At 57.6% G+C, this 25609-nt stretch overlaps 1 protein-coding gene across 4 annotated transcripts in view; it reads right to left on the reverse strand.

Annotated features, from left to right (window-relative positions):
* CCDC136 (coiled-coil domain containing 136) overlaps window positions 1-25609 on the reverse strand; it is a 137166-nt gene that overhangs the window by 63855 nt on the left and 47702 nt on the right. For all 4 annotated transcript variants that reach the window (XM_075599268.1, XM_075599269.1, XM_075599270.1 and 1 more), the window contains exons 6-8: window positions 24488-24602; window positions 21583-21811; window positions 14763-14897 (exon numbers count right to left, since the gene is read on the reverse strand). In XM_075599268.1, coding sequence (XP_075455383.1) covers window positions 14763-14897; window positions 21583-21811; window positions 24488-24602 — 479 coding nt within the window. The remainder of the gene's footprint in view (window positions 1-14762; window positions 14898-21582; window positions 21812-24487; window positions 24603-25609) is intronic.

Raw genomic sequence — 25609 nt, forward strand, 5'->3', positions numbered from 1 at the left:
ATGTGAAAGTGCAGGTGACAGTAAGTATCAGTGGGATGTGAAAGTGTAGGTGACAGTAAGTATCAGGGGGGTGTGACAGTGCAGGTGACAGTAAGTAGCAGTGGGGTGTGACAGTGCAGGTGGCAGTAATTAGTAATGAGTTTTGAAAGTGCGGGTGACAGTAAGTAGCAGTGGGGTGTGACAGTGCAGGTGACAGTAAGTAGCGGTGGGGTGTGACAGTGCAGGTGACAGTAAGTAGCAGTTGGGTCTGACAGTGCAGGTGACAGTAAGTAGCAGTGGGGTGTGACAGTGCTGGGGACAGTACGTAGCAGTGGGGTGTGACTGTAAGTAGCAGTGGGGTGTGACAGTGCTGGGGACAGTAAGTAGCAGTGGGGCGTGACAGTGCAGGTGACAGTAAGTAGCAGTGGGGTGTGATAGTGCAGGTCACAGTAAGTAGCAGTGGGATGTGACAGTGCAGGTGACAGCAAGTAGCTGTGGGATGTGATAGTGCAGGTAACAGTAAGTATCAGTGGGGTGTGACAGTGCAGGTGACAGTAAGTAGCAGTGGGATGTGACAGTGCAGGTGACAGTAAGTGGCAGTGGGGTGTGACAGTGCAGGTCACAGTAAGTAGCAGTGGGGTGTGACAGTGCAGGTGACAGTAAGTATCAGTGGGATGTGACAGTGCAGGTGACAGTAAGTAGCATTGGGGTGTGACAGTGCTGGGGACAGAAAGTAGCAGTGGGATGTGACAGTGCAGGTGACAGTAAGTAGCATTGGTGTGTGACAGTGCAGGTGACAGTAAGTAGCAGTGGGGTGTGACAGTGCAGGTGACAGTAAGTAGCAGTGGGGTGTGACGGTGTTGCTGACAATAAGTAGCAGTGGGGTGTGACAGAGTTCAGGTGACCGTAAGTAGCAGTGGGTGTGACAGTACAGGTGGCAGTAAGTAGTAATGAGTTTTGAAAGTGCGGGTGACAGTAAGTAGCAGTGGGGTGTGATGGAGCATGTGAGAGTAATTAGTATTATGGTGTGACAGTGCGGGAGGCAGTAAGTGGCAGTGCGGCTGGCAGCAAGTGGCAGTGCGGCTGGCAGCAAGTGGCAGTGCGGGAGGCAGTAAGTGGCAGTGCGGGAGGCAGTAAGTGGCAGTGCGGCTGGCAGTAAGTGGCAGTGCGGGAGGCAGTAAGTGGCAGTGCGGGTGGCAGTAAGTGGCAGTGCAACTGGCAGTAAGTGGCAGTGCGGGAGGCAGTAAGTGGCAGTGCGGGTGGCAGTAAGTGGCAGTGCAACTGGCAGTAAGTGGCAGTGCGGGTGGCAGTAAGTGGCAGTGCGACTGGCAGCAAGTGGCAGTGCGGGTGTCAGTAAGTGGCAGTGTGGCTGGCAGTAAGTGGCAGTGCGGGTGTCAGTAAGTGGCAGTGCGGGTGTCAGTAAGTGGCAGTGTGGCTGGCAGTAAGTGGCAGTGCGCATGTCAGTAAGTGGCAGTGGAGGTGTCAGTAAGTGGCAGTGAGGCTGGCAGTAAGTGGCTGTGTGGATGGCAGTAAGTGGCAGTGCGGGAGGCAGTATGTGGCAGTGCGGATGGCAGTAAGTGGCAGTGCGGCTGGCAGTAAGTGGCAGTGCGGGAGGCAGTAAGTGGCAGTGCGGAGGGCAATAATTGGCAGTGCGGGAGGCAATAAGTGGCAGTGCGGATGGCAGTAAGTGGCAGTGCGGGAGGCAGTAAGTGGCAGTGCGGGAGGCAGTAAGTGGCAGTGCGGATGGCAGTAAGTGGCAGTGCGGGAGGCAGTAAGTGGCAGTGCGGGTGGCAGTAAGTGGCAGTGCGGGTGGCAGTAAGTGGCAGTGCGGGTGTCAGTAAGTGGCAGTGCGGGTGTCAGTAAGTGGCAGTGTGGCTGGCAGTAAGTGGCAGTGCGGGTGTCAGTAAGTGGCAGTGCGGGTGTCAGTAAGTGGCAGTGTGGCTGGCAGTAAGTGGCAGTGGAGGTGTCAGTAAGTGGCAGTGGAGGTGTCAGTAAGTGGCAGTGAGGCTGGCAGTAAGTGGCAGTGAGGCTGGCAGTAAGTGGCTGTGTGGATGGCAGTAAGTGGCAGTGCAGCTGGCAGTAAGTGGCAGTGCGGAGGGCAGTAAGTGGCAGTGCGGGAGGCAGTATGTGGCAGTGCGGATGGCAGTAAGTGGCAGTGCGGCTGGCAGTAAGTGGCAGTGCGGCTGGCAGTAAGTGGCAGTGCGGGAGGCAGTAAGTGGCAGTGCGGAGGGCAATAATTGGCAGTGCGGGAGGCAATAAGTGGCAGTGCGGATGGCAGTAAGTGGCAGTGCGGATGGCAGTAAGTGGCAGTGCGGGAGGCAGTAAGTGGCAGTGCGGGAGGCAGTAAGTGGCAGTGCGGATGGCAGTAAGTGGCAGTGCGGGAGGCAGTAAGTGGCAGTGCGGGTGGCAGTAAGTGGCAGTGCGGGTGGCAGTAAGTGGCAGTGCGGGTGGCAATAAGTGGCAGTGCGGCTGGCAGTAAGTGGCAGTGTGGCTGGCAGTAAGTGGCAGTGCGGGAGGCAGTAAGTGGCAGTGCGGCTGGCAGTAAGTGGCAGTGCGGCTGGCAGTAAGTGGCAGTGCAGCTGGCTGTAAGTGGCAGTACGTCTGGCAGTAAGTGGCAGTGCGGCTGGCAGTAAGTGGCAGTGCTGGTGGCAGTACGTGGCAGCAGTGGCAGTGTGGCAGTACGTGGCAGTACGAGGCAGTGTGGCTGGCAGTAAGTGGTAGTGCGGCTGGCAATAAGTGGTAGTGTGGGAGGCAGTAAGTGGCATTGCGGGTGGCAGTATGTGGCAGTAAGTGGCAGTGTGGCTGGCAGTAAGTGGCAGTGCAGGTGGCAGTAAGTGGCAGTGCGGCTGGCAGTAAGTGGCAGTGCGGGTGGCAGTACGTGGCAGTAAGTGGCAGTGTGGCTGCAGTAAGTGGTAGTGCGGCTGGCAGTAAGTGGTAGTGCGGGAGGCAGTAAGTGGCAGTGCGGGTGGCAGTACGTGGCAGTAAGTGGCAGTGAGGCTGGCAGTAAGTGGCAGTGCGGCGGGCAGTAAGTGGCAGTGTGGCGGGCAGTAAGTGGCAGTGCGGCGGGCAGTAAGTGGTAGTGCGGGAGGCAGTAAGTGGCAGTGCGGTGGCAGTACGTGGCAGTAAGTGGCAGTGCGGCTGGCAGTAAGTGGCAGTGTGGCTAGCAGTAAGTGGCAGTGCGGCTGGCAGTAAGTGGCAGTGCGGCTGGCAGTAAGTGGCAGTAAGTGGCAGTGCGGCTGGCAGTAAGTTGTAGTGCGGAGGGCAGTAAGTGGCAGTGCGGGAGGCAGTATGTGGCAGTGCGGATGGCAGTAAGTGGCAGTGCGGCTGGCAGTAAGTGGCAGTGCGGCTGGCAGTAAGTGGCAGTGCGGGAGGCAGTAAGTGGCAGTGCGGAGGGCAATAATTGGCAGTGCGGGAGGCAATAAGTGGCAGTGCGGATGGCAGTAAGTGGCAGTGCGGGAGGCAGTAAGTGGCAGTGCGGGAGGCAGTAAGTGGCAGTGCGGATGGCAGTAAGTGGCAGTGCGGGAGGCAGTAAGTGGCAGTGCGGGTGGCAGTAAGTGGCAGTGCGGGTGGCAGTAAGTGGCAGTGCGGGTGTCAGTAAGTGGCAGTGCGGGTGTCAGTAAGTGGCAGTGTGGCTGGCAGTAAGTGGCAGTGCGGGTGTCAGTAAGTGGCAGTGCGGGTGTCAGTAAGTGGCAGTGTGGCTGGCAGTAAGTGGCAGTGGAGGTGTCAGTAAGTGGCAGTGGAGGTGTCAGTAAGTGGCAGTGAGGCTGGCAGTAAGTGGCAGTGAGGCTGGCAGTAAGTGGCTGTGTGGATGGCAGTAAGTGGCAGTGCGGCTGGCAGTAAGTGGCAGTGCGGAGGGCAGTAAGTGGCAGTGCGGGAGGCAGTATGTGGCAGTGCGGATGGCAGTAAGTGGCAGTGCGGCTGGCAGTAAGTGGCAGTGCGGCTGGCAGTAAGTGGCAGTGCGGGAGGCAGTAAGTGGCAGTGCGGAGGGCAATAATTGGCAGTGCGGGAGGCAATAAGTGGCAGTGCGGATGGCAGTAAGTGGCAGTGCGGATGGCAGTAAGTGGCAGTGCGGGAGGCAGTAAGTGGCAGTGCGGGAGGCAGTAAGTGGCAGTGCGGATGGCAGTAAGTGGCAGTGCGGGAGGCAGTAAGTGGCAGTGCGGGTGGCAGTAAGTGGCAGTGCGGGTGGCAGTAAGTGGCAGTGCGGGTGGCAATAAGTGGCAGTGCGGCTGGCAGTAAGTGGCAGTGTGGCTGGCAGTAAGTGGCAGTGCGGGAGGCAGTAAGTGGCAGTGCGGCTGGCAGTAAGTGGCAGTGCGGCTGGCAGTAAGTGGCAGTGCAGCTGGCTGTAAGTGGCAGTACGTCTGGCAGTAAGTGGCAGTGCGGCTGGCAGTAAGTGGCAGTGCTGGTGGCAGTACGTGGCAGCAGTGGCAGTGTGGCAGTACGTGGCAGTACGAGGCAGTGTGGCTGGCAGTAAGTGGTAGTGCGGCTGGCAATAAGTGGTAGTGTGGGAGGCAGTAAGTGGCATTGCGGGTGGCAGTATGTGGCAGTAAGTGGCAGTGTGGCTGGCAGTAAGTGGCAGTGCAGGTGGCAGTAAGTGGCAGTGCGGCTGGCAGTAAGTGGCAGTGCGGGTGGCAGTACGTGGCAGTAAGTGGCAGTGTGGCTGCAGTAAGTGGTAGTGCGGCTGGCAGTAAGTGGTAGTGCGGGAGGCAGTAAGTGGCAGTGCGGGTGGCAGTACGTGGCAGTAAGTGGCAGTGCGGCTGGCAGTAAGTGGCAGTGCGGCGGGCAGTAAGTGGCAGTGTGGCGGGCAGTAAGTGGCAGTGCGGCGGGCAGTAAGTGGTAGTGCGGGAGGCAGTAAGTGGCAGTGCGGTGGCAGTACGTGGCAGTAAGTGGCAGTGCGGCTGGCAGTAAGTGGCAGTGTGGCTGGCAGTAAGTGGCAGTGCGGCTGGCAGTAAGTGGCAGTGCGGCTTGCAGTAAGTGGCAGTAAGTGGCAGTGCGGCTGGCAGTAAGTTGTAGTGCGGGAGGCAGTAAGTGGCAGTGCGGCGGGCAGTAAGTGGCAGTGCGGCGGGCAGTAAGTGGCAGTATGGCTGGCAGTAAGTGGCAGTGCGGGTGGCAGTATGTGGTAGTGTGGGAGGCAGTAAGTGGCAGTGCGGGTGGCAGTACGTGTCAATAAGTGGCAGTGTGGCTGGCAGTAAGTGGTAGTGCGGCTGGCAGTAAGTGGTAGTGCGGCAGGCAGTAAGTGGCAACGCGGATGGCAGTAAGTGGCAGTGCGGGTGGCAGTAAGTGGCAGTGCGGCTGGCAGTAAGTGGCAGTGCGGATGGCAGTACGTGGCAGTAAGTGGCAGTGTGGCTGGCAGTAAGTGGTAGTGTGGCTGGCAGTAAGTGGCAGTGCAGGAGGCAGTAAGTGGCAGTGCGGGAGGCAGTAAGTGGTAGTGTGGGTGTCAGTAAGTGGCAGTGCGGGAGGCAGTAAGTGGCAGTGCGGCTGGCAGTAAGTGGCAGTGCAGAGGGCAGTAAGAGGTAGTGCGGATGGCAGTAAGTGGCAGTGCGGCTGGCAGTAAGTGGCAGTGTGGCTGGCAGTAAGTGGCAGTGCGGGTGGCAGTAAGTGGCAGTGCGGCGGGCAGTAAGTGGCAGTGTGGGTGGCAGTAAGTGGCAGTGCGACTGGCAGTAAGTAGCAGTGCGGGTGGCAGTAAGTGGCAGTGTGAGTGGCAGTAAGTGGCAGTGCGGGTGGCAGTAAGTGGCAGTGCGGCTGGCAGTAAGTGGCAGTGTGGGTGGCAGTAAGTGGCAGTGTGGGTGGCAGTAAGTGACAGTGCGGGTGGCAGTACGTGGCAGTAAGTGGCAGTGTGGCTGCCAGTAAGTGGCAGTGCAGGTGGCAGTACGTGGCAGTGCGGGTGGCAGTAAGTGGCAGTGCGGTTGGCAGTACGTGGCAGTAAGTGGCAGTGTGGCTGCAGTAAGTGGTAGTGCGACTGGCAGTAAGTGGTAGTGCGGCGGGCAGTAAGTGGCAGTGTGGCGGGCAGTAAGTGGCAGTGCGGCGGGCAGTAAGTGGTAGTGCGGGAGGCAGTAAGTGGCAGTGCGTGTGGCAGTACGTGGCAGTAAGTGGCAGTGCGGCTGGCAGTAAGTGGCAGTGTGGCTGGCAGTAAGTGGTAGTGCGGGAGGCAGTAAGTGGCAGTGCGGCTGGCAGTAAGTGGCAGTGCGGCGGCAGTAAGTGGCAGTATGGCTGGCAGTAAGTGGCAGTGCGGCTGGCAGTAAGTGGCAGTGCGGCTGGCAGTAAGTGGCAGTGCGGCTGGCAGTAAGTGGTAGTGCGGGAGGCAGTAAGTGGCAGTGCGGCGGGCAGTAAGTGGCAGTGCGGGTGGCAGTAAGTGGCAGTACGGCTGGCAGTAAGTGGCAGTGCGGCTGGCAGGAAGTGGTAGTGTGGGAGGCAGTAAGTGGCAGTGCGGGTGGCAGTACGTGTCAATAAGTGGCAGTGTGGCTGGCAGTAAGTGGTAGTGCGGCTGGCACTAAGTGGTAGTGCGGGAGGCAGTAAGTGGCAACGCGGATGGCAGAAAGTGGCAGTGCGGGTGGCAGTAAGTGGCAGTGCGGCTGGCAGTAAGTGGCAGTGCGGATGGCAGTACGTGGCAGTGTGGCTGGCAGTAAGTGGTAGTGTGGCTGGCAGTAAGTGGCAGTGCAGGAGGCAGTAAGTGGCAGTGCGGGAGGCAGTAAGTGGTAGTGTGGGTGTCAGTAAGTGGCAGTGCGGGAGGCAGTAAGTGGCAGTGCGGCTGGCAGTAAGTGGCAGTGCAGAGGGCAGTAAGTGGCAGTGCGGAGGGCAGTAAGAGGTAGTGCAGAGGGCAGTAAGTGGCAGTGTGGCTGGCAGTAAGTGGCAGTGTGGCTGGCAGTAAGTGGCAGTGCGGGTGGCAGTAAGTGGCAGTGCGGCGGGCAGTAAGTGGCAGTGTGGGTGGCAGTAAGTGGCAGTGAGACTGGCAGTAAGTAGCAGTGCGGGTGGCAGTAAGTGGCAGTGCAGGTGGCAGTAAGTGGCAGTGCGGCTGGCAGTAAGTGGCAGTGTGGGTGTCAGTAAGTGACAGTGTGGGTGTCAGTAAGTGACAGTGCGGGTGTCAGTAAGTGGCAGTGCGGGAGGCAGTAAGTGGCAGTGTGGGTGGCAGTAAGTGGCAGTGCGCGAGGCAGTAAGTGGCAGTGCGGGAGGCAGTAAGTGGTAGTGCGGGAGGCAGTAAGTGGCAGTGCGGGAGGCAGTAAGTGGCAATGCGGGTGGCAGTAAGTGGCAGTGTGGCTGGCAGTAAGTGGCAGTGCGGCTGGCAGTAAGTGGCAGTGCGGCTGGCAGTAAGTGGCAGTAAGTGGCAGTGCGGCTGGCAGTAAGTTGTAGTGCGGGAGGCAGTAAGTGGCAGTGCGGCGGGCAGTAAGTGGCAGTGCGGCGGGCAGTAAGTGGCAGTACGGCTGGCAGTAAGTTGCAGTGCGGGTGGCAGTATGTGGTAGTGTGAGTGGCAGTAAGTGGCAGTGCGGGTGGCAGTAAGTGGCAGTGCGGCTGGCAGTAAGTGGCAGTGTGGGTGGCAGTAAGTGGCAGTGTGGGTGGCAGTAAGTGACAGTGCGGGTGGCAGTACGTGGCAGTAAGTGGCAGTGTGGCTGGCAGTAAGTGGCAGTGCAGGTGGCAGTACGTGGCAGTGCAGGTGGCAGTAAGTGGCAGTGCGGTTGGCAGTACGTGGCAGTAAGTGGCAGTGTGGCTGCAGTAAGTGGTAGTGCGGCTGGCAGTAAGTGGTAGTGCGGCGGGAAGTAAGTGGCAGTGTGGCGGGCAGTAAGTGGCAGTGCGGCGGGCAGTAAGTGGTAGTGCGGGAGGCAGTCAGTGGCAGTGCGTGTGGCAGTACGTGGCAGTAAGTGGCAGTGCGGCTGGCAGTAAGTGGCAGTGTGGCTGGCAGTAAGTGGCAGTGCGGGAGGCAGTAAGTGGCAGTGCGGCTGGCAGTAAGTGGCAGTGCGGCGGCAGTAAGTGGCAGTATGGCTGGCAGTAAGTGGCAGTGCGGCTGGCAGTAAGTGGCAGTGCGGCTGGCAGTAAGTGGCAGTGCGGCTGGCAGTAAGTGGTAGTGCGGGAGGCAGTAAGTGGCAGTGCGGCGGGCAGTAAGTGGCAGTGCGGGTGGCAGTAAGTGGCAGTACGGCTGGCAGTAAGTGGCAGTGCGGCTGGCAGGAAGTGGTAGTGTGGGAGGCAGTAAGTGGCAGTGCGGGTGGCAGTACGTGTCAATAAGTGGCAGTGTGGCTGGCAGTAAGTGGTAGTGCGGCTGGCACTAAGTGGTAGTGCGGGAGGCAGTAAGTGGCAACGCGGATGGCAGAAAGTGGCAGTGCGGGTGGCAGTAAGTGGCAGTGCGGCTGGCAGTAAGTGGCAGTGCGGATGGCAGTACGTGGCAGTGTGGCTGGCAGTAAGTGGTAGTGTGGCTGGCAGTAAGTGGCAGTGCAGGAGGCAGTAAGTGGTAGTGTGGGTGTCAGTAAGTGGCAGTGCGGGAGGCAGTAAGTGGCAGTGCGGCTGGCAGTAAGTGGCAGTGCAGAGGGCAGTAAGTGGCAGTGCGGAGGGCAGTAAGAGGTAGTGCGGAGGGCAGTAAGTGGCAGTGTGGCTGGCAGTAAGTGGCAGTGTGGCTGGCAGTAAGTGGCAGTGCGGGTGGCAGTAAGTGGCAGTGCGGCGGGCAGTAAGTGGCAGTGTGGGTGGCAGTAAGTGGCAGTGAGACTGGCAGTAAGTAGCAGTGCGGGTGGCAGTAAGTGGCAGTGCAGGTGGCAGTAAGTGGCAGTGCGGCTGGCAGTAAGTGGCAGTGTGGGTGTCAGTAAGTGACAGTGTGGGTGGCAGTAAGTGACAGTGCGGGTGTCAGTAAGTGGCAGTGCGGGAGGCAGTAAGTGGCAGTGTGGGTGGCAGTAAGTGGCAGTGTGGGTGGCAGTAAGTGGCAGTGCGGGAGGCAGTAAGTGGCAGTGCGCGAGGCAGTAAGTGGCAGTGCGGGAGGCAGTAAGTGGTAGTGCGGGAGGCAGTAAGTGGCAGTGCGGGAGGCAGTAAGTGGCAGTGCGGGTGGCAGTAAGTGGCAGTGTGGCTGGCAGTAAGTGGCAGTGCGGCTGGCAGTAAGTGGCAGTGCGGCTGGCAGTAAGTGGCAGTAAGTGGCAGTGCGGCTGGCAGTAAGTTGTAGTGCGGGAGGCAGTAAGTGGCAGTGCGGCGGGCAGTAAGTGGCAGTGCGGCGGGCAGTAAGTGGCAGTACGGCTGGCAGTAAGTGGCAGTGCGGGTGGCAGTATGTGATAGTGTGGGAGGCAGTAAGTGGCAGTGCGGGTGGCAGTACGTGTCAATAAGTGGCAGTGTGGCTGGCAGTAAGTGGTAGTGCGGCTGGCAGTAAGTGGTAGTGCGGGAGGCAGTAAGTGGCAACGCGGATGGCAGTAAGTGGCAGTGCGGGTGGCAGTAAGTGGCAGTGCGGCTGGCAGTAAGTGGCAGTGCGGATGGCAGTACGTGGCAGTAAGTGGCAGTGTGGCTGGCAGTAAGTGGTAGTGTGGCTGGCAGTAAGTGGCAGTGCAGGAGGCAGTAAGTGGCAGTGCGGGAGGCAGTAAGTGGTAGTGTGGGTGTCAGTAAGTGGCAGTGCGGGAGGCAGTAAGTGGCAGTGCGGCTGGCAGTAAGTGGCAGTGCAGAGGGCAGTAAGAGGTAGTGCGGATGGCAGTAAGTGGCAGTGCGGCTGGCAGTAAGTGGCAGTGTGGCTGGCAGTAAGTGGCAGTGCGGGTGGCAGTAAGTGGCAGTGCGGCGGGCAGTAAGTGGCAGTGTGGGTGGCAGTAAGTGGCAGTGCGACTGGCAGTAAGTAGCAGTGCGGGTGGCAGTAAGTGGCAGTGTGAGTGGCAGTAAGTGGCAGTGCGGGTGGCAGTAAGTGGCAGTGCGGCTGGCAGTAAGTGGCAGTGTGGGTGGCAGTAAGTGGCAGTGTGGGTGGCAGTAAGTGACAGTGCGGGTGGCAGTACGTGGCAGTAAGTGGCAGTGTGGCTGCCAGTAAGTGGCAGTGCAGGTGGCAGTACGTGGCAGTGCGGGTGGCAGTAAGTGGCAGTGCGGTTGGCAGTACGTGGCAGTAAGTGGCAGTGTGGCTGCAGTAAGTGGTAGTGCGGCTGGCAGTAAGTGGTAGTGCGGCGGGCAGTAAGTGGCAGTGTGGCGGGCAGTAAGTGGCAGTGCGGCGGGCAGTAAGTGGTAGTGCGGGAGGCAGTAAGTGGCAGTGCGTGTGGCAGTACGTGGCAGTAAGTGGCAGTGCGGCTGGCAGTAAGTGGCAGTGTGGCTGGCAGTAAGTGGTAGTGCGGGAGGCAGTAAGTGGCAGTGCGGCTGGCAGTAAGTGGCAGTGCGGCGGCAGTAAGTGGCAGTATGGCTGGCAGTAAGTGGCAGTGCGGCTGGCAGTAAGTGGCAGTGCGGCTGGCAGTAAGTGGCAGTGCGGCTGGCAGTAAGTGGTAGTGCGGGAGGCAGTAAGTGGCAGTGCGGCGGGCAGTAAGTGGCAGTGCGGGTGGCAGTAAGTGGCAGTACGGCTGGCAGTAAGTGGCAGTGCGGCTGGCAGGAAGTGGTAGTGTGGGAGGCAGTAAGTGGCAGTGCGGGTGGCAGTACGTGTCAATAAGTGGCAGTGTGGCTGGCAGTAAGTGGTAGTGCGGCTGGCACTAAGTGGTAGTGCGGGAGGCAGTAAGTGGCAACGCAGATGGCAGAAAGTGGCAGTGCGGGTGGCAGTAAGTGGCAGTGCGGCTGGCAGTAAGTGGCAGTGCGGATGGCAGTACGTGGCAGTGTGGCTGGCAGTAAGTGGTAGTGTGGCTGGCAGTAAGTGGCAGTGCAGGAGGCAGTAAGTGGCAGTGCGGGAGGCAGTAAGTGGTAGTGTGGGTGTCAGTAAGTGGCAGTGCGGGAGGCAGTAAGTGGCAGTGCGGCTGGCAGTAAGTGGCAGTGCAGAGGGCAGTAAGTGGCAGTGCGGAGGGCAGTAAGAGGTAGTGCAGAGGGCAGTAAGTGGCAGTGTGGCTGGCAGTAAGTGGCAGTGTGGCTGGCAGTAAGTGGCAGTGCGGGTGGCAGTAAGTGGCAGTGCGGCGGGCAGTAAGTGGCAGCGTGGGTGGCAGTAAGTGGCAGTGAGACTGGCAGTAAGTAGCAGTGCGGGTGGCAGTAAGTGGCAGTGCAGGTGGCAGTAAGTGGCAGTGCGGCTGGCAGTAAGTGGCAGTGTGGGTGTCAGTAAGTGACAGTGTGGGTGGCAGTAAGTGACAGTGCGGGTGTCAGTAAGTGGCAGTGCGGGAGGCAGTAAGTGGCAGTGTGGGTGGCAGTAAGTGGCAGTGTGGGTGGCAGTAAGTGGCAGTGCGGGAGGCAGTAAGTGGCAGTGCGCGAGGCAGTAAGTGGCAGTGCGGGAGGCAGTAAGTGGTAGTGCGGGAGGCAGTAAGTGGCAGTGCGGGAGGCAGTAAGTGGCAGTGCGGGTGGCAGTAAGTGGCAGTGCGGGTGGCAGTAAGAGGTAGTGCGGGTGGCAGTAAGTGGCAGTGCGGGTGGCAGTAAGTGGCAGTGTGGGTGGCAGTAAGTGACAGTGCGGGTGGCAGTAAGTGACAGTGCGGGTGTCAGTAAGTGGCAGTGCGGGAGGCAGTAAGTGGCAGTGCGGGAGGCAGTAAGTGGCAGTGCGGGTGTCAGTAAGTGGCAGTGCGGGTGGTAGTAAGTGGCAGTGCGGCTGGCAGTAAGTGGCAGTGTGGGTGTCAGTAAGTGGCAGTGCGGGAGGCAGTAAGTGGCAGTGCGGGAGGCAGTAAGTGGCAGTGCATGTGGCAGTAAGTGGCAGTGCGGCTGGCAGTAAGTGGCAGTGCGGGAGGCAGTAAGTGGCAGTGCGGGAGGCAGTAAGTGGTAGTGCGGGAAGCAGTAAGTGGCAGTGCGGGTGGCAGTACGTGGCAATAAGTGGCAGTGTGGCTGGCAGTAAGTGGTAGTGCGGCTGGCAGTAAGTGGTATTGCGGGAGGCAGTAAGTGGCAACGCGGATGGCAGTAAGTGGCAGTAAGTGGCAGTGTGGCTGGCAGTAAGTGGTAGTGTGGCTGGCAGTAAGTGGCAGTGCAGGAGGTAGTAAGTGGCAGTGCGGGAGGCAGTAAGTGGTAGTGTGGGTGTCAGTAAATGGCAGTGCGGGAGGCAGTAAGTGGCAGTGCGGGTGGCAGTAAGTGGTATTGTGGCTGGCAGTAAGTGGCAGTGCAGGAGGCAGTAAGTGGCAGTGCGGGAGGCAGTAAGTGGTAGTGTGGGTGTCAGTAAGTGGCAGTGCGGGTGGCAGTAAGTGGCAGTGCAGAGGGCAGTAAGCGGCAGTGCGGAGGGCAGTAAGTGGCAGTGCGGATGGCAGTAAGTGGCAGTGCGGCTGGCAGTAAGTGGAAGTGCGGCGGGCAATAAGTGGCAGTGCGGGAGACAGTAAGTGGCAGTGCGACTGGCAGTAAGTAGCAGTGCGGGTGGCAGTAAGTGGCAGTGCGGGTGGCAGTAAGTGGCAGTGCGGATGGCAGAAAGTGGCAGTGCGGGTGTCAATTAGTGGCAGTGCGGGTGGCAGTAAGTGGCAGTGCGGGAGGCAGTAAGTGCAGTGCGGGAGGCAGTAAGTGGCAGTGCGGGAGGCAGTAAGTGGCAGTGCGGGAGGCAGTAAGTGGCAGTGCGGGAGGCAGTAAGTGGTAGTGCAGGTGGCAGTAAGTGGTAGTGCGGGAGGCAGTAAGTGGCAGTGTGGGTGGCAGTAAGTGGCAGTGCGGGAGGCAGTAAGTGGCAGTGCGGGTGGCAGTAAGTTGCAGTGCGGGTGGCAGTAAGTGGCAGTGTGGGTGGCAGTAAGTGGCAGTGCGGGTGGCAGTAAGTGGTAGTGCGGGTGGCAGTAAGTGGCAGTGCGGGAGGCAGTAAGTGGCAGTGCGGGTGGCAGTAAGTGGCAGTGCAGGAGGCAGTAAGTGGCAGTGCGGGTGGCAGTAAGTTGCAGTGCGGGAGGCAGTAAGTGGCAGTGCGGGTGGCAGTAAGTGGCAGTGCAGGTGGCAGTAAGTGGCAGTGCGGGAGGCAGTAAGTGGCAGTGCGGGAGGCAGTAAGTGGTAGTGCGGGAAGCAGTAAGTGGCAGTGCGGGTGGCAGTAAGTGGCAATAAGTGGCAGTGTGGCTGGCAGTAAGTGGTAGTGCGGCTGGTAGTAAGTGGTATTGCGGGAGGCAGTAAGTGGCAACGCAGATGGCAGTAAGTGGCAGTAAGTGGCAGTGTGGCTGGCAGAAAGTGGTAGTGTGGCTGGCAGTAAGTGGCAGTGCAGGAGGCAGTAAGTGGCAGTGCGGGAGGCAGTAAGTGGTAGTGTGGGTGTCAGTATGTGGCAGTGCGGGAGGCAGTAAGTGGCAGTGCGGGTGGCAGTAAGTGGTAGTGTGGCTGGCAGTAAGTGGCAGTGCGGAGGGCAGTAAGAGGTAGTGCGGGCGGCAGAAAGTGGCAGTGCGGGAGGCAGTACGTGGCAGTCGGGAGGCAGTAAGTGGCAGTGCGGGAGGCAGTAAGTGGCAGTGCGGGAGGCAGAAAGTGGCAGTGCAGGAGGCAGTAAGTGGCAGTGCGGGTGTCAGTAAGTTGCAGTGCAGGTGTCAGTAAGTGGCAGTGCGGGTGTTAGTAAGTGGCAGTGCGGGTGTCAGTAAGTGGCAGTGCGGGAGGCAGTAAGTGGCAGTGTGGGTGGCAGTAAGTGGTAGTGCGGGTGGCAGTATGTGGCAGTGCGGGAGGCAGTAAGTGGCAGTGCGGGTGTCAGTAAGTGGCAGTGCGGGTGTCAGCAAGTGGCAGTGCGGGAGGCAGTAAGTGGCAGTGCGGGTGGCAGTAAGTGGCAGTGCAGAGGGCAGTAAGCGGCAGTGCGGAGGGCAGTAAGAGGTAGTGCGGATGGCAGTAAGTGGCAGTGCGGGCGGCAGAGAGTGGCAGTGCGGGAGGCAGTACGTGGCAGTCGGGAGGCAGTAAGTGGCAGTGCGGGAGGCAGTAAGTGGCAGTGCGGGAGGCAGAAAGTGGCAGTGCAGGAGGCAGTAAGTGGCAGTGCGGGTGTCAGTAAGTTGCAGTGCAGGTGTCAGTAAGTGGCAGTGCGGGTGTTAGTAAGTGGCAGTGCGGGTGTCAGTAAGTGGCAGTGCGGGAGGCAGTAAGTGGCAGTGTGGGTGGCAGTAAGTGGTAGTGCGGGTGGCAGTATGTGGCAGTGCGGGAGGCAGTAAGTGGCCGTGCAGGTGTCAGTAAGTGGCAGTGCGGGTGTCAGCAAGTGGCAGTGCGGGAGGCAGTAAGTGGCAGTGCGGGTGGCAGTAAGTGGCAGTGCGGGTGGCAGTAAGTGGCAGTGCGGGTGGCAATAAGTGGCAGTGCGGCTGGCAGTAAGTGGCAGTGTGGCTGGCAGTAAGTGGCAGTGCGGGAGGCAGTAAGTGGCAGTGCGGGTGGCAGTAAGTGGCAGTGCGGGAGGCAGTAAGTGGTAGTGTGGCTGGCAGTAAGTGGCAATGCGGGAGGCAGTAAGTGGCAGTGCGGGAGGTAGTAAGTGGCAGTGCGGGTGGCAGTACGTGGCAGTGCGGGTGGCAGTATGTGGCAGTGCGGGTGGCAGTAAGTGGCAGTGCGGGAGGCAGTAAGTGGCAGTGTGGCTGGCAGTAAGTGGCAGTGTGGGAGGCAGTAAGTGGCAGTGCGGGAGGCAGTAAGTGGCAGTGCGGGAGGCAGTAAGTGGCAGTGCGGGTGGCAGTACGTGGCAGTGCGGGTGGCAGTACGTGGCAGTGCGGGTGGCAGTACGTGGCAGTGCGGGTGGCAGTACGTGGCAGTGCGGGGCAGTGCGGGTGGCAGTGCGGGTGGCAGTGCGGGTGGCAGTGCGGGTGGCAGTACGTGGCAGTGCGGGTGGCAGTACGTGGCAGTATTTGTGGTACCTGTGAGCCGCTCTCCTTCAGCCTGTGGATCTCCTCCCGGCACATCCTCAGCTCTTCCTGCAGCTTATCCTGCTCCTCCTGACTCACGCGGTGTCGCTGCTGCAGCTCCTCCATCTCACACAGGAGCCCGGCGCACTGCGGGAGGAGCACCCATATATACAGGGAGGCACCCACATATACAGGGAGGCACCCACATGTACAGGAGGCTCCCACATGTACAGGAGGCACCCACATGTACAGGAGGCTCCCACATGTACAGGAGGCACCCACATGTACAGGAGGCTCCCACATATACAGGGAGGCACACACACGGAGAGGGAGGCACCCACATATACAGGAGGCTCCCACATGTACAGGAGGCTCCCACATGTACAGGAGGCACCCACATGTACAGGAGGCACCCACATGTACAGGAGGCTCCCACATGTACAGGAGGCACCCACATGTACAGGAGGCACCCACATATACAGGGAGGCACCCACATGTACAGGAGGCTCCCACATGTACAGGAGGCACCCACATGTACAGGAGGCTCCCACATGTACAGGAGGCTCCCACATATACAGGGAGGCACACACACGGAGAGGGAGGCACCCACATATACAGGAGGCACCCACATATACAGGAGGCTCCCACATGTACAGGAGGCACCCACATATACAGGGAGGCACCCACATGTACAGGAGGCTCCCACATGTACAGGAGGCACACACACGGAGAGGGAGGCACCCACATATACAGGAGGCTCCCACATGTACAGGAGGCACCCACATATACAGGGAGGCACCCACATGTACAGGAGGCTCCCACATGTACAGGAGGCACCCACATATACAGGGAGGCTCCCACATATACAGGAGGCTCCCACATGTACAGGAGGCACCCACATATACAGGGAGGCTCCCACATGTACAGGGAGGCACCCACATGTACAGGAGGCTCCCACATGTATAGGAGGCACCCACATATACAGGGAGGCACCCACACGTACAGGGAGGCACCCACATGTACAGGAGGCACCCACATGTACAGGGAGGCACCCACATGTACAGGGAGGCACCCACATGTACAGGAGGCACACACACGTACAGGGAGGCACCCACATGTACAGGAGGCACCCACACGTACAGGGAGGCACCCACATGCACAGGGAGGCACCCACATGTACAGGAGGCACCCACATGTACAGGAGGCACCCACATGTACAGGAGGCACCCACATGTACAGGAGGCACACACACGTACAGGGAGGCACCCACACGTACAGGGAGGCACCCACATGCACAGGGAGGCACCCACACGTACAGGGAGGCACCCACACGTACAGGGAGGCACCCACATGTACAGGGAGGCACACACACGTACAGGGAGGCACCCACATGCACAGGGAGGCACCCACATGTACAGGGAGGCCCACACACGTACAGGGAGGCCCACACACGGAGAGGGAGGCACCCACATGTACAGGGAGGCACCCACATGTACAGGGAGGCACCCACATGTACAGGAGGCTCCCACATGTACAGGAGGCACCCACATGTACAGGAGGCTCCCACATGTACAGGGAGGCACACACATGTACAGGAGGCTCCCACATGTACAGGGAGGCACACACACGTACAGGGAGGCACCCACATGTACAGGAGGCACCCACATGTACAGGGAGGCACACACACGTACAGGGAGGCACCCACATGTACAGGGAGGCACACACACGTACAGGGAGGCACCCACATGTACAGGAGGCTCCCATATGTACAGGGAGGCACCCACATGTACAGGGAGGCACCCACATGTACAGGAGGCTCCCACATGTACAGGAGGCACCCACATATACAGGGAGGCACACACACGGAGAGGGAGGCACCCACATGTACAGGAGGCTCCCACATGTACAGGAGGCACCCACATATACAGGGAGGCACACACACGGAGAGGGAGGCACCCACATGTACAGGGAGGCACCCATATGTACAGGAGGCACCCACATGTACAGGAGGCACCCACATATACAGGGAGGCACACACACGGAGAGGGAGGCACCCACATGTACAGGGAGGCATCCACACGTACAGGGAGGCACCCACATGTACAGGGAGGCACACACACGTACAGGGAGGCTCCCACATGTACAGGAGGCACACACACGTACAGGGAGGCACCCACATGTACAGGGAGGCACACACACGTACAGGGAGGCTCCCACATGTACAGGAGGCACCCACATATACAGGGAGGCACACACACGGAGAGGGAGGCACCCACATGTACAGGAGGCACACACACGTACAGGGAGGCACCCACATGTACAGGGAGGCACACACGTACAGGGAGGCTCCCACATGTACAGGAGGCACACACACGTACAGGGAGGCACCCACACGTACAGGGAGGCACCCACACGCACAGGGAGGCACCCGCATGTACAGGGAGACACACACACGTACAGGGAGGCACCCACATGCACAGGGAGGCACCCACATGCACAGGGAGGCACCCACACGTACAGGAGGCACCCACATGTACAGGAGGCACCCACACGTACAGGAGGCACCCACATGTACAGGAGGCACCCACATGTACAGGAGGCTCCCACATGTACAGGGAGGCACCCACACGTACAGGAGGCACCCACATATACAGGGAGGCACCCACATGTACAGGGAGGCACCCACATGTACAGGAGGCACACACACGTACAGGGAGGCACCCACATGTACAGGAGGCACCCACATGTACAGGAGGCTCCCACATGTACAGGGAGGCACACACACGTACAGGGAGGCACCCACACGTACAGGGAGGCACCCACACGTACAGGAGGCACCCACATGTACAGGAGGCACCCACATGTACAGGAGGCACCCACATGGCACACACACGTACAGGGAGGCACCCACATGTACAGGGAGGCACCCACATGTACAGGAGGCACACACACGTACAGGGAGGCACCCACATGCACAGGGAGGCACACACACGTACAGGGAGGCACCCACATGTACAGGAGGCACCCACATGTACAAGGAGGCACCCACATGTACAGGGAGGCACCCACATGTACAGGGAGGCACCCACATGTACAGGGAGGCACCCACACGTACAGGGAGGCACCCACACGTACAGGGAGGCACCCACACGTACAGGGAGGCACCCACATGTACAGGGAGGCACCCACACGTACAGGGAGGCACCCACACGTACAGGGAGGCACCCACACGCACAGGGAGGCACCCACATGTACAGGGAGGCACCCACATGTACAGGGAGGCACCCACATGTACAGGGAGGCACCCACATGCACAGGGAGGCACCCACATGTACAGGGAGGCACCCACATGCACAGGGAGGCACCCACATGTACAGGGAGGCACCCACATGTACAGGGAGGCACCCACACGTACAGAGAGGCACCCACATGCACAGGGAGGCACCCACATGTACAGGGAGGCACCCACATGTACAGGAGGCACCCACATGTACAGGGAGGCACCCACATGTTCAGGAGGCACCCACATGTACAGGGAGGCACCCACATGTACAGGGAGGCACCCACATGTACAGGGAGGCACCCACATGTACAGGAGGCACCCACATGTACAAGGAGGCACCCACATGTACAGGAGGCACCCACATGTACAGGAGGCACCCACATGTACAGGGAGGCACCCACATGTACAGGGAGGCACCCACACGTACAGGGAGGCACCCACACGTACAGGGAGGCACCCACACGTACAGGAGGCACCCACATGTACAGGGAGGCACCCACATGTACAGGGAGGCACCCACATGTACAGGGAGGCACCCACATGTTCAGGAGGCACCCACATGTACAGGAGGCACCCACATGTACAGGGAGCACCCACATGTACAGGGAGGCACTCACATGTACAGGGAGGCACTCACATGTACAGGGAGGCACCCACATGTACAGGGAGGCACCCACACGTACAGGAGGCACCCACATGTACAGGAGGCACCCACATGTACAGGAGAGCACCCACATGTACAGGGAGGCACTCACATGTACAGGGAGGCACCCACATGTACAGGGAGGCACCCACACGTACAGGAGGCACCCACATGTACAGGAGGCACCCACATGTACAGGAAAGCACCCACATGTACAGGAGGCACCCACATGTTCAGGAGGCACCCACATGTACAGGGAGGCACCCACATGTTCAGGAGGCACCCACATGTACAGGAGGCACCCACATGTACAGGGAGCACCCACATGTACAGGGAGGCACTCACATGTACAGGGAGGCACTCACAAGTACAGGGAGGCACCCACATGCACAGGAGGCACCCACATGTACAGGAGGCACCCACATGTACAGGAGGCACCCACATGTACAGGAAAGCACCCACATGTACAGGAGGCACCCACACGTACAGGAGGCACCCACATGTACAGGAGGCACCCACATGTACAGGAAAGCACCCACATGTACAGGAGGCACCCACATGTACAGGAGGCACCCACATGTACAGGAGGCACCCACATGTACAGGGAGGCACCCACATGTTCAGGAGGCACCCACATGTACAGGGAGGCACCCACATGTACAGGGAGGCTCCCACACGTACAGGGAGGCACCCACACGTACAGGGAGGCACCCACATGTACAGGGAGGCACCGACATGTACAGGAGGCACCCACATGTACAGGAGGCACCCACATGTACAGGAGGCACCCACATGTACAGGGAGGCACCCACATGTACAGGAGGCACCCACATGTACAGGAGGCACCCACATGTACAGGGAGGCACCCACATGTACAGGAGGCACCCACATGTACAGGAGGCACCCACATGTACAGGAGGCACCCACATGTACAGGAGGCACCCACACGTACAGGGAGGCACCCACATGTACAGGGAGGCACCCACACGTACAGGAGGCACCCACATGTACAGGAGGCACCCACATGTACAGGGAGGCACCCACATGTACAGGGAGGCACCCACATGTACAGGAGGCACCCACATGTACAGGGAGGCACCCACATGCACAGGGAGGCACCCACATGTACAGGGAGGCACCCACACGTAAAGGGAGGCACCCACATGCACAGGGAGGCACCCACACGTACAGGGAGGCACCCACATGCACAGGGAGGCACCCTCATGTACAGGGAGGCACCCACATGCACAGGGAGGCACCCACATGTACAGGGAGGCACCCACATGTACAGGAGGCACCCACACGTACAGGGAGGCACCCACACATACAGGGAGGCACCCACATGTACAGGGAGGCACCCACATGTACAGGAGGCACCCACACGTACAGGGAGGCACCCACATGTACAGGGAGGCACCCACATGCACAGGGAGGCACCCACATGTACAGGGAGGCACCCACACGTACAGGGAGGCACCCACACGTACAGGGAGGCACCCACACGTACAGGGAGGCACACACACGTACAGGGAGGCACCCACACGTACAGGGAGGCACCCACATGCACAGGGAGGCACCCACATGTACAGGGAGGCACCCACATGTACAGGGAGGCACCCACATGCACAGGGAGGCACCCACATGTACAGGGAGGCACCCACATGTACAGGGAGGCACCCACATGTACAGGAGGCACCCACATGTACAGGAGGCACCCACATGTACAGGAGGCACCCACATGTACAGGAGGCACCCACATGTACAGGGAGGCACCCACACGTACAGGGAGGCACACACGTACAGGGAGGCACACACACGGAGAGGGAGGCACACACACGTACTGGGAGGCACCCACATGTACAGGAGGCACCCACATGTTCAGGAGGCACCCCCACGTACAGGGAGGCACCCACACGTACAGGGAGGCACCCACACGTACAGGAGGCACCCACATGTACAGGGAGGCACCCACATGTACAGGGAGGCACCCACATGTTCAGGAGGCACCCACATGTACAGGGAGGCACCCACATGTACAGGGAGGCACCCACATGTACAGGAGGCACCCACATGTACAAGGAGGCACCCACATGTACAGGAGGCACCCACATGTACAGGAGGCACCCACATGTACAGGAGGCACCCACATGTACAGGAGGCACCCACATGTACAGGGAGGCACCCACATATACAGGAGGCACCCACACGTACAGGGAGGCACCCACACGTACAGGAGGCACCCACACGTACAGGGAGGCACCCACATGTACAGGGAGGCACCCACATGTACAGGGAGGCACCCACATGTACAGGAGGCACCCACATGTACAGGAGGCACCCACATGTACAGGGAGGCACCCACATGTTCAGGAGGCACACACACGTACAGGGAGGCACCCACATGTACAGGGAGGCACCCACACGTACAGGAGGCACCCACATGTACAGGAGGCACCCACATGTACAGGGAGGCACCCACATGCACAGGGAGGCACCCACATGCACAGGGAGGCACCCACATGTACAGGGAGGCACCCACATGTACAGGAGGCACCCACATGTACAGGAGGCACCCACATGTACAGGGAGGCACCCACATGTTCAGGAGGCACCCACATGTACAGGAGGCACCCACATGTACAGGGAGGCACCCACATGTACAGGGAGGCACCCACATGTACAGGGAGGCACCCACATGTACAGGAGGCACCCACATGTACAGGAGGCACCCACATGTACAGGGAGGCACCCACATGTACAGGAGGCACCCACATGTACAGGAGGCACCCACATGTACAGGAGGCACCCACATGTACAGGAGGCACCCATGTATAAAGGAGGTGCAGCTTGTTTATCTGGGGGCTGGGAATGTACAGATACTCAGCACCATTATGCAGCGCTCTCACCTCGCTCTGTGCGAGCTGCACTTTCTCCTCTGCACTCTGCAGTTTCTGCCTCTCGTCCTCCCTGGGGGGTTTCAGAGGCTGGTCGCTCTCCCCCCGGGCGGCCCCCTCCTCCCTCTCCGCACCCCCAGTTAGGGGGTCGTGCTGCGGGATCGGCGTGTCTGTCAGATCTTCTCCCCCCAGCTCTCCCTGTGCCTTGTCTCCCCCGTCCCCTGGATCTATATCTACACCACTGCAGCGGGAGGGGGAGAGGGGGGAGAGCAAAGGGGGGTGGGGGGAGAGCAAAGGGGGGATAGGAGAGGGGGTGAGAAAGGGGTGGGGGAGAGTGGGAGGGAGAGGGAGTTGGGGAGAAGAGGGGGGGTTAACCCCTTCAGTGCAAGAGCATTCATTATCCAGGACATGCAAAGTATCAGAGGCTGCAGTGCATTGAGATTCCACTTCCTCACCAAGATCTGAGCAGAATCAATAGCGATTAGTGAGTCTGAATGCTCTGCAGCCACTTACAATAATGGCCCTTACTTACTAAGTAGTGCTATTAGACCCCTTACAGCCCATTTACTTACTCACTGGTCTGTAACGTGCCATCTCAAGCAGGATGGTTTCTTAGCACTGTTTAGTAAATATGACCCACAATGTGATCTAGTGGCTAAGGTCATTGTCTCTTTAGTGAGTGAGTCTTATTCAAATCCCAGTGTGACCATAAGTCACCTTATTTTCCTGTGCCTCACACATCAAACTTAGGCTGCGGTCCCGCTGGCGCTGACCGCGCTCATGCTTGAGAGTGGTGATGTCACCAGCTTTGTATTTGTGTGTGTGTACACTGAGTTAAGTAATGGTGGGTAAAAAAAGTGACAAAAACCCTCCACAGCAAAGCATATAGCAAATGGAAATTAGACAGGTCTGCAACCCTGCCTTTCGCCTTTTGCTTCACAGTGCCACTGTTTGCTCATTTGCATGTCATTTCCCAGAATCCCTTGCTGCAGTGGAAGTGCTGTGTGCTGGGTGATAATGGTGAAAGGCGGGGTTGCAGACCTGCCTAAGACATGCACATGAGCATACAGTAATATTTCCATTCTCTCTCTCTCTCTCTCTCTCTCTCTCTCTCTCTCTCTCTCTCTCTATATATACATACATACACGCATATACACACATATACACACACATACACACGCACACACACAGATATATGTGTCGACTTCTTGTGACCTTGGGCAAGTCACTTTATCTCCCTGTGCCTCAGGCACCAAAGAAATAGATTGTAAGCTCCACGGGGCAGGGACCTGTGTCTGCAAAATGCCTCTGTAAAGCGCTACGTAAAACTAGCAGTGCTATACAAGAACATGCTGTTATTATTATTATTATTATGTTTATCATATCCTGGGGTATAGGAATTTGTTGTTGCTAGAAAAGTATTTTTTGAAAATAGTTCCCTATTAGAAGGCAACAAAATACGTTAGCCAAGAATAGTACTTTATAATAAAACCTGTAAAAGAAAAATAAGATTGATAGAAAAGTATTTTGAAAGTGATTCTCTATTAAAATGGCACAAAATATGGCAGCTAAGAATAGGATGTTATGACGACACCTATTGTCTCTAATTGCCACGCAGACTCGAATGAAAGTCGTAGGGAAAGGGTCACACTCGTGTTCAGTTAACGCTTCATTTTCGGGGGTTAGCTCAAGTCCTTCAGATGAAACACCCCGGCATATATCCTTGGCCACTCACCCCAGTAGGTGTGAGTTGGGGAGGGGGATATGTGACATAGTCCCAGGTTATTGGGCAGCTTTCTGCCCGATTTAGGTTAGAAAGTGCAGAGTTAGTGTAGGAGGATCCATCCCACAGCTTCACCGTTACTGAGGCTGAGGATGGAAAGTCCAGGCCAGAGTTTGTAATGGTTCTAATTCCCCTCACCTGCTCTCCTAATCAAGGAACAGGTATTTATGGCAGATAGGTTTGCTGCCTCACTCTCTCTCCTAGAGCCTGGAGGCTGGGGGTATCGCCGCTCCCCTGTATCCAGTTCGGGGAGGACGCCCCCTTCACACATCGCAGTACCCAGAAAAATTGCCTGGACTCTTGGGACGCTGTCCCCATCTATCAAATAAGAACTGAATGTATATTTATGTGCCTAAAGACTGTGGATATTATTGAGTATATGGTAACCCTAAACGGTGGGGTGTTATTTAAGCTGGGAACCAGGTTAGTTGGCCAGCAACAATAGTTAGAGAGGCTTATGCTGCTACTGTAGTGCCGACGATTATTCTAAAACAAACCTGGGGCAATCTCCAAAAAGACCCAGGTACATGCTGGGTACATGCTGGGTACATGCTGCAACATTTCAGTGACATTTCTGCAGACAGACTAATGGCCCATCGGATTAACAGCGGGGGTCCCTGGCAGTCCCATTCAAACTGAATGGGACTGCCAGGAACCTCTACTGTGTTAATCCGATGGGCCATTAGCCTCTGCAGAAATGTCACTGAAATGTACCCAGCATGTACCCAGCATGTACCCAGCATGTACCTGGCTAGTTTAAGGCAAGTTTTAGAATACTCATTGGCTCGTCTGTATATAGTTATGTTTCCCTAAAAGGGATAGGCTTTACTTTTATGATTTCGTTTTCTTAAAGTGACAGGCAGTATAAAATATTGTGCCACTAATATAAGAACATGCTGCTGAAGGTTAATGGCTGAGTTTCCCCAACATGTACAGTATCTGTTGAAACTGCAGTCCCCTTCTGGGACGAAATAAAACAGGCAAAATCCTGAGTTACGCACTGTAATGCTATGTCTTATCCTTGTGTTTCTCTGGGAAGAGCCCAGACAGGCGTCAGCGCTGCGTAAGGGTGGTGTTTGTCACAATTGATATATTATACACACATTATGTGTATATATACAGTATATATATTACCTGCAATCCTCCTCCAGCAGCAGCAGGTGGCTCTTCAGCTGACTGTTACTCCCTTGCAGAATCCTGTGCTCCATCCGCAGGTGCTGACACTGATCCCGCAGGAACTGCAGTTCCCCTGTCACAGGAGGGGCACAGTGACACAGGGATAGAGATGCACAGAGACAGAGATACACAGCAACAGAGATACAGTGTCATGATAATATCATGAGAAATGATGTATTTTAATCCATATGGTGCTTCAGGGGTTAATGAGCTACAGTTTGAGTAAAAATACAATATATTGGGTATATGACTTGTCACGGGTTGGTGCTGGATTTAAAAGGGAACTTAATTTGGGGGGTCTATCCTGTAGGGCCCACTAATTGTACCCGATGGGTTGTATGGAGCTGATAGTCTTGAGATAAGGGCAATTGTTCTGCTAGAGGTGGGAATAAAATATTGCTCTCCTGACAACTTTATAAACATTACTCTTTTAGAGCTACCTTTAAAAGCATTCTCTGGGGGTTCTGCAAGGTTCAGGGGGCATGGCTAAGAAAGTATCCAATCTAAGAGTGACTTTATTAAAAATGAGAATATCCTGTGATGTCATCTGCTGAACATGCTAAGAATTACATGTGTCTATCCGTGGCACCGAGTGAGATATAATGATTACAGACATGTCAGGCATAGCATGTACTAAAGGACAGATATCCATTTGTCGCTCAAATTTAGGATTAAGACGGTCATGATTAGTCTGGTTGCGTCCGTAATGACCGCCTGAATCTATTGATATAGCTCACGTGTGTGTAAGTATTGCAGAAGGGAAGTTATGAGTGTGTTAAGATATTGAGATAGAGTTTAAACGTCGTTTGTAAGGTTTGTTTTCCCCTCGGTCGTAAAACTGTCAATCTAACAGTTGATTTATGATGGGGTGGGCTTATCTTGCTTCAATAGGGGAAAAATGTACTTAAAGATTAGCAAGGGTTTATAAAAATCTGATTTCAACAGAGGTGTATTTTGGACCAAACACGTGATATCTCATATTTACTTCGCCAGTGACCTCTCTGGGAGAAAATCCTGATATATGGAAATGTAGTGTATAGTGTTTTCTTTTTCTGTTGTATCCTGTTTTCTGCATTTAAT

Source organism: Ascaphus truei, chromosome 5 (assembly GCF_040206685.1).
Source record: "Ascaphus truei isolate aAscTru1 chromosome 5, aAscTru1.hap1, whole genome shotgun sequence".
NCBI lineage: Eukaryota > Metazoa > Chordata > Amphibia > Anura > Ascaphidae > Ascaphus > Ascaphus truei.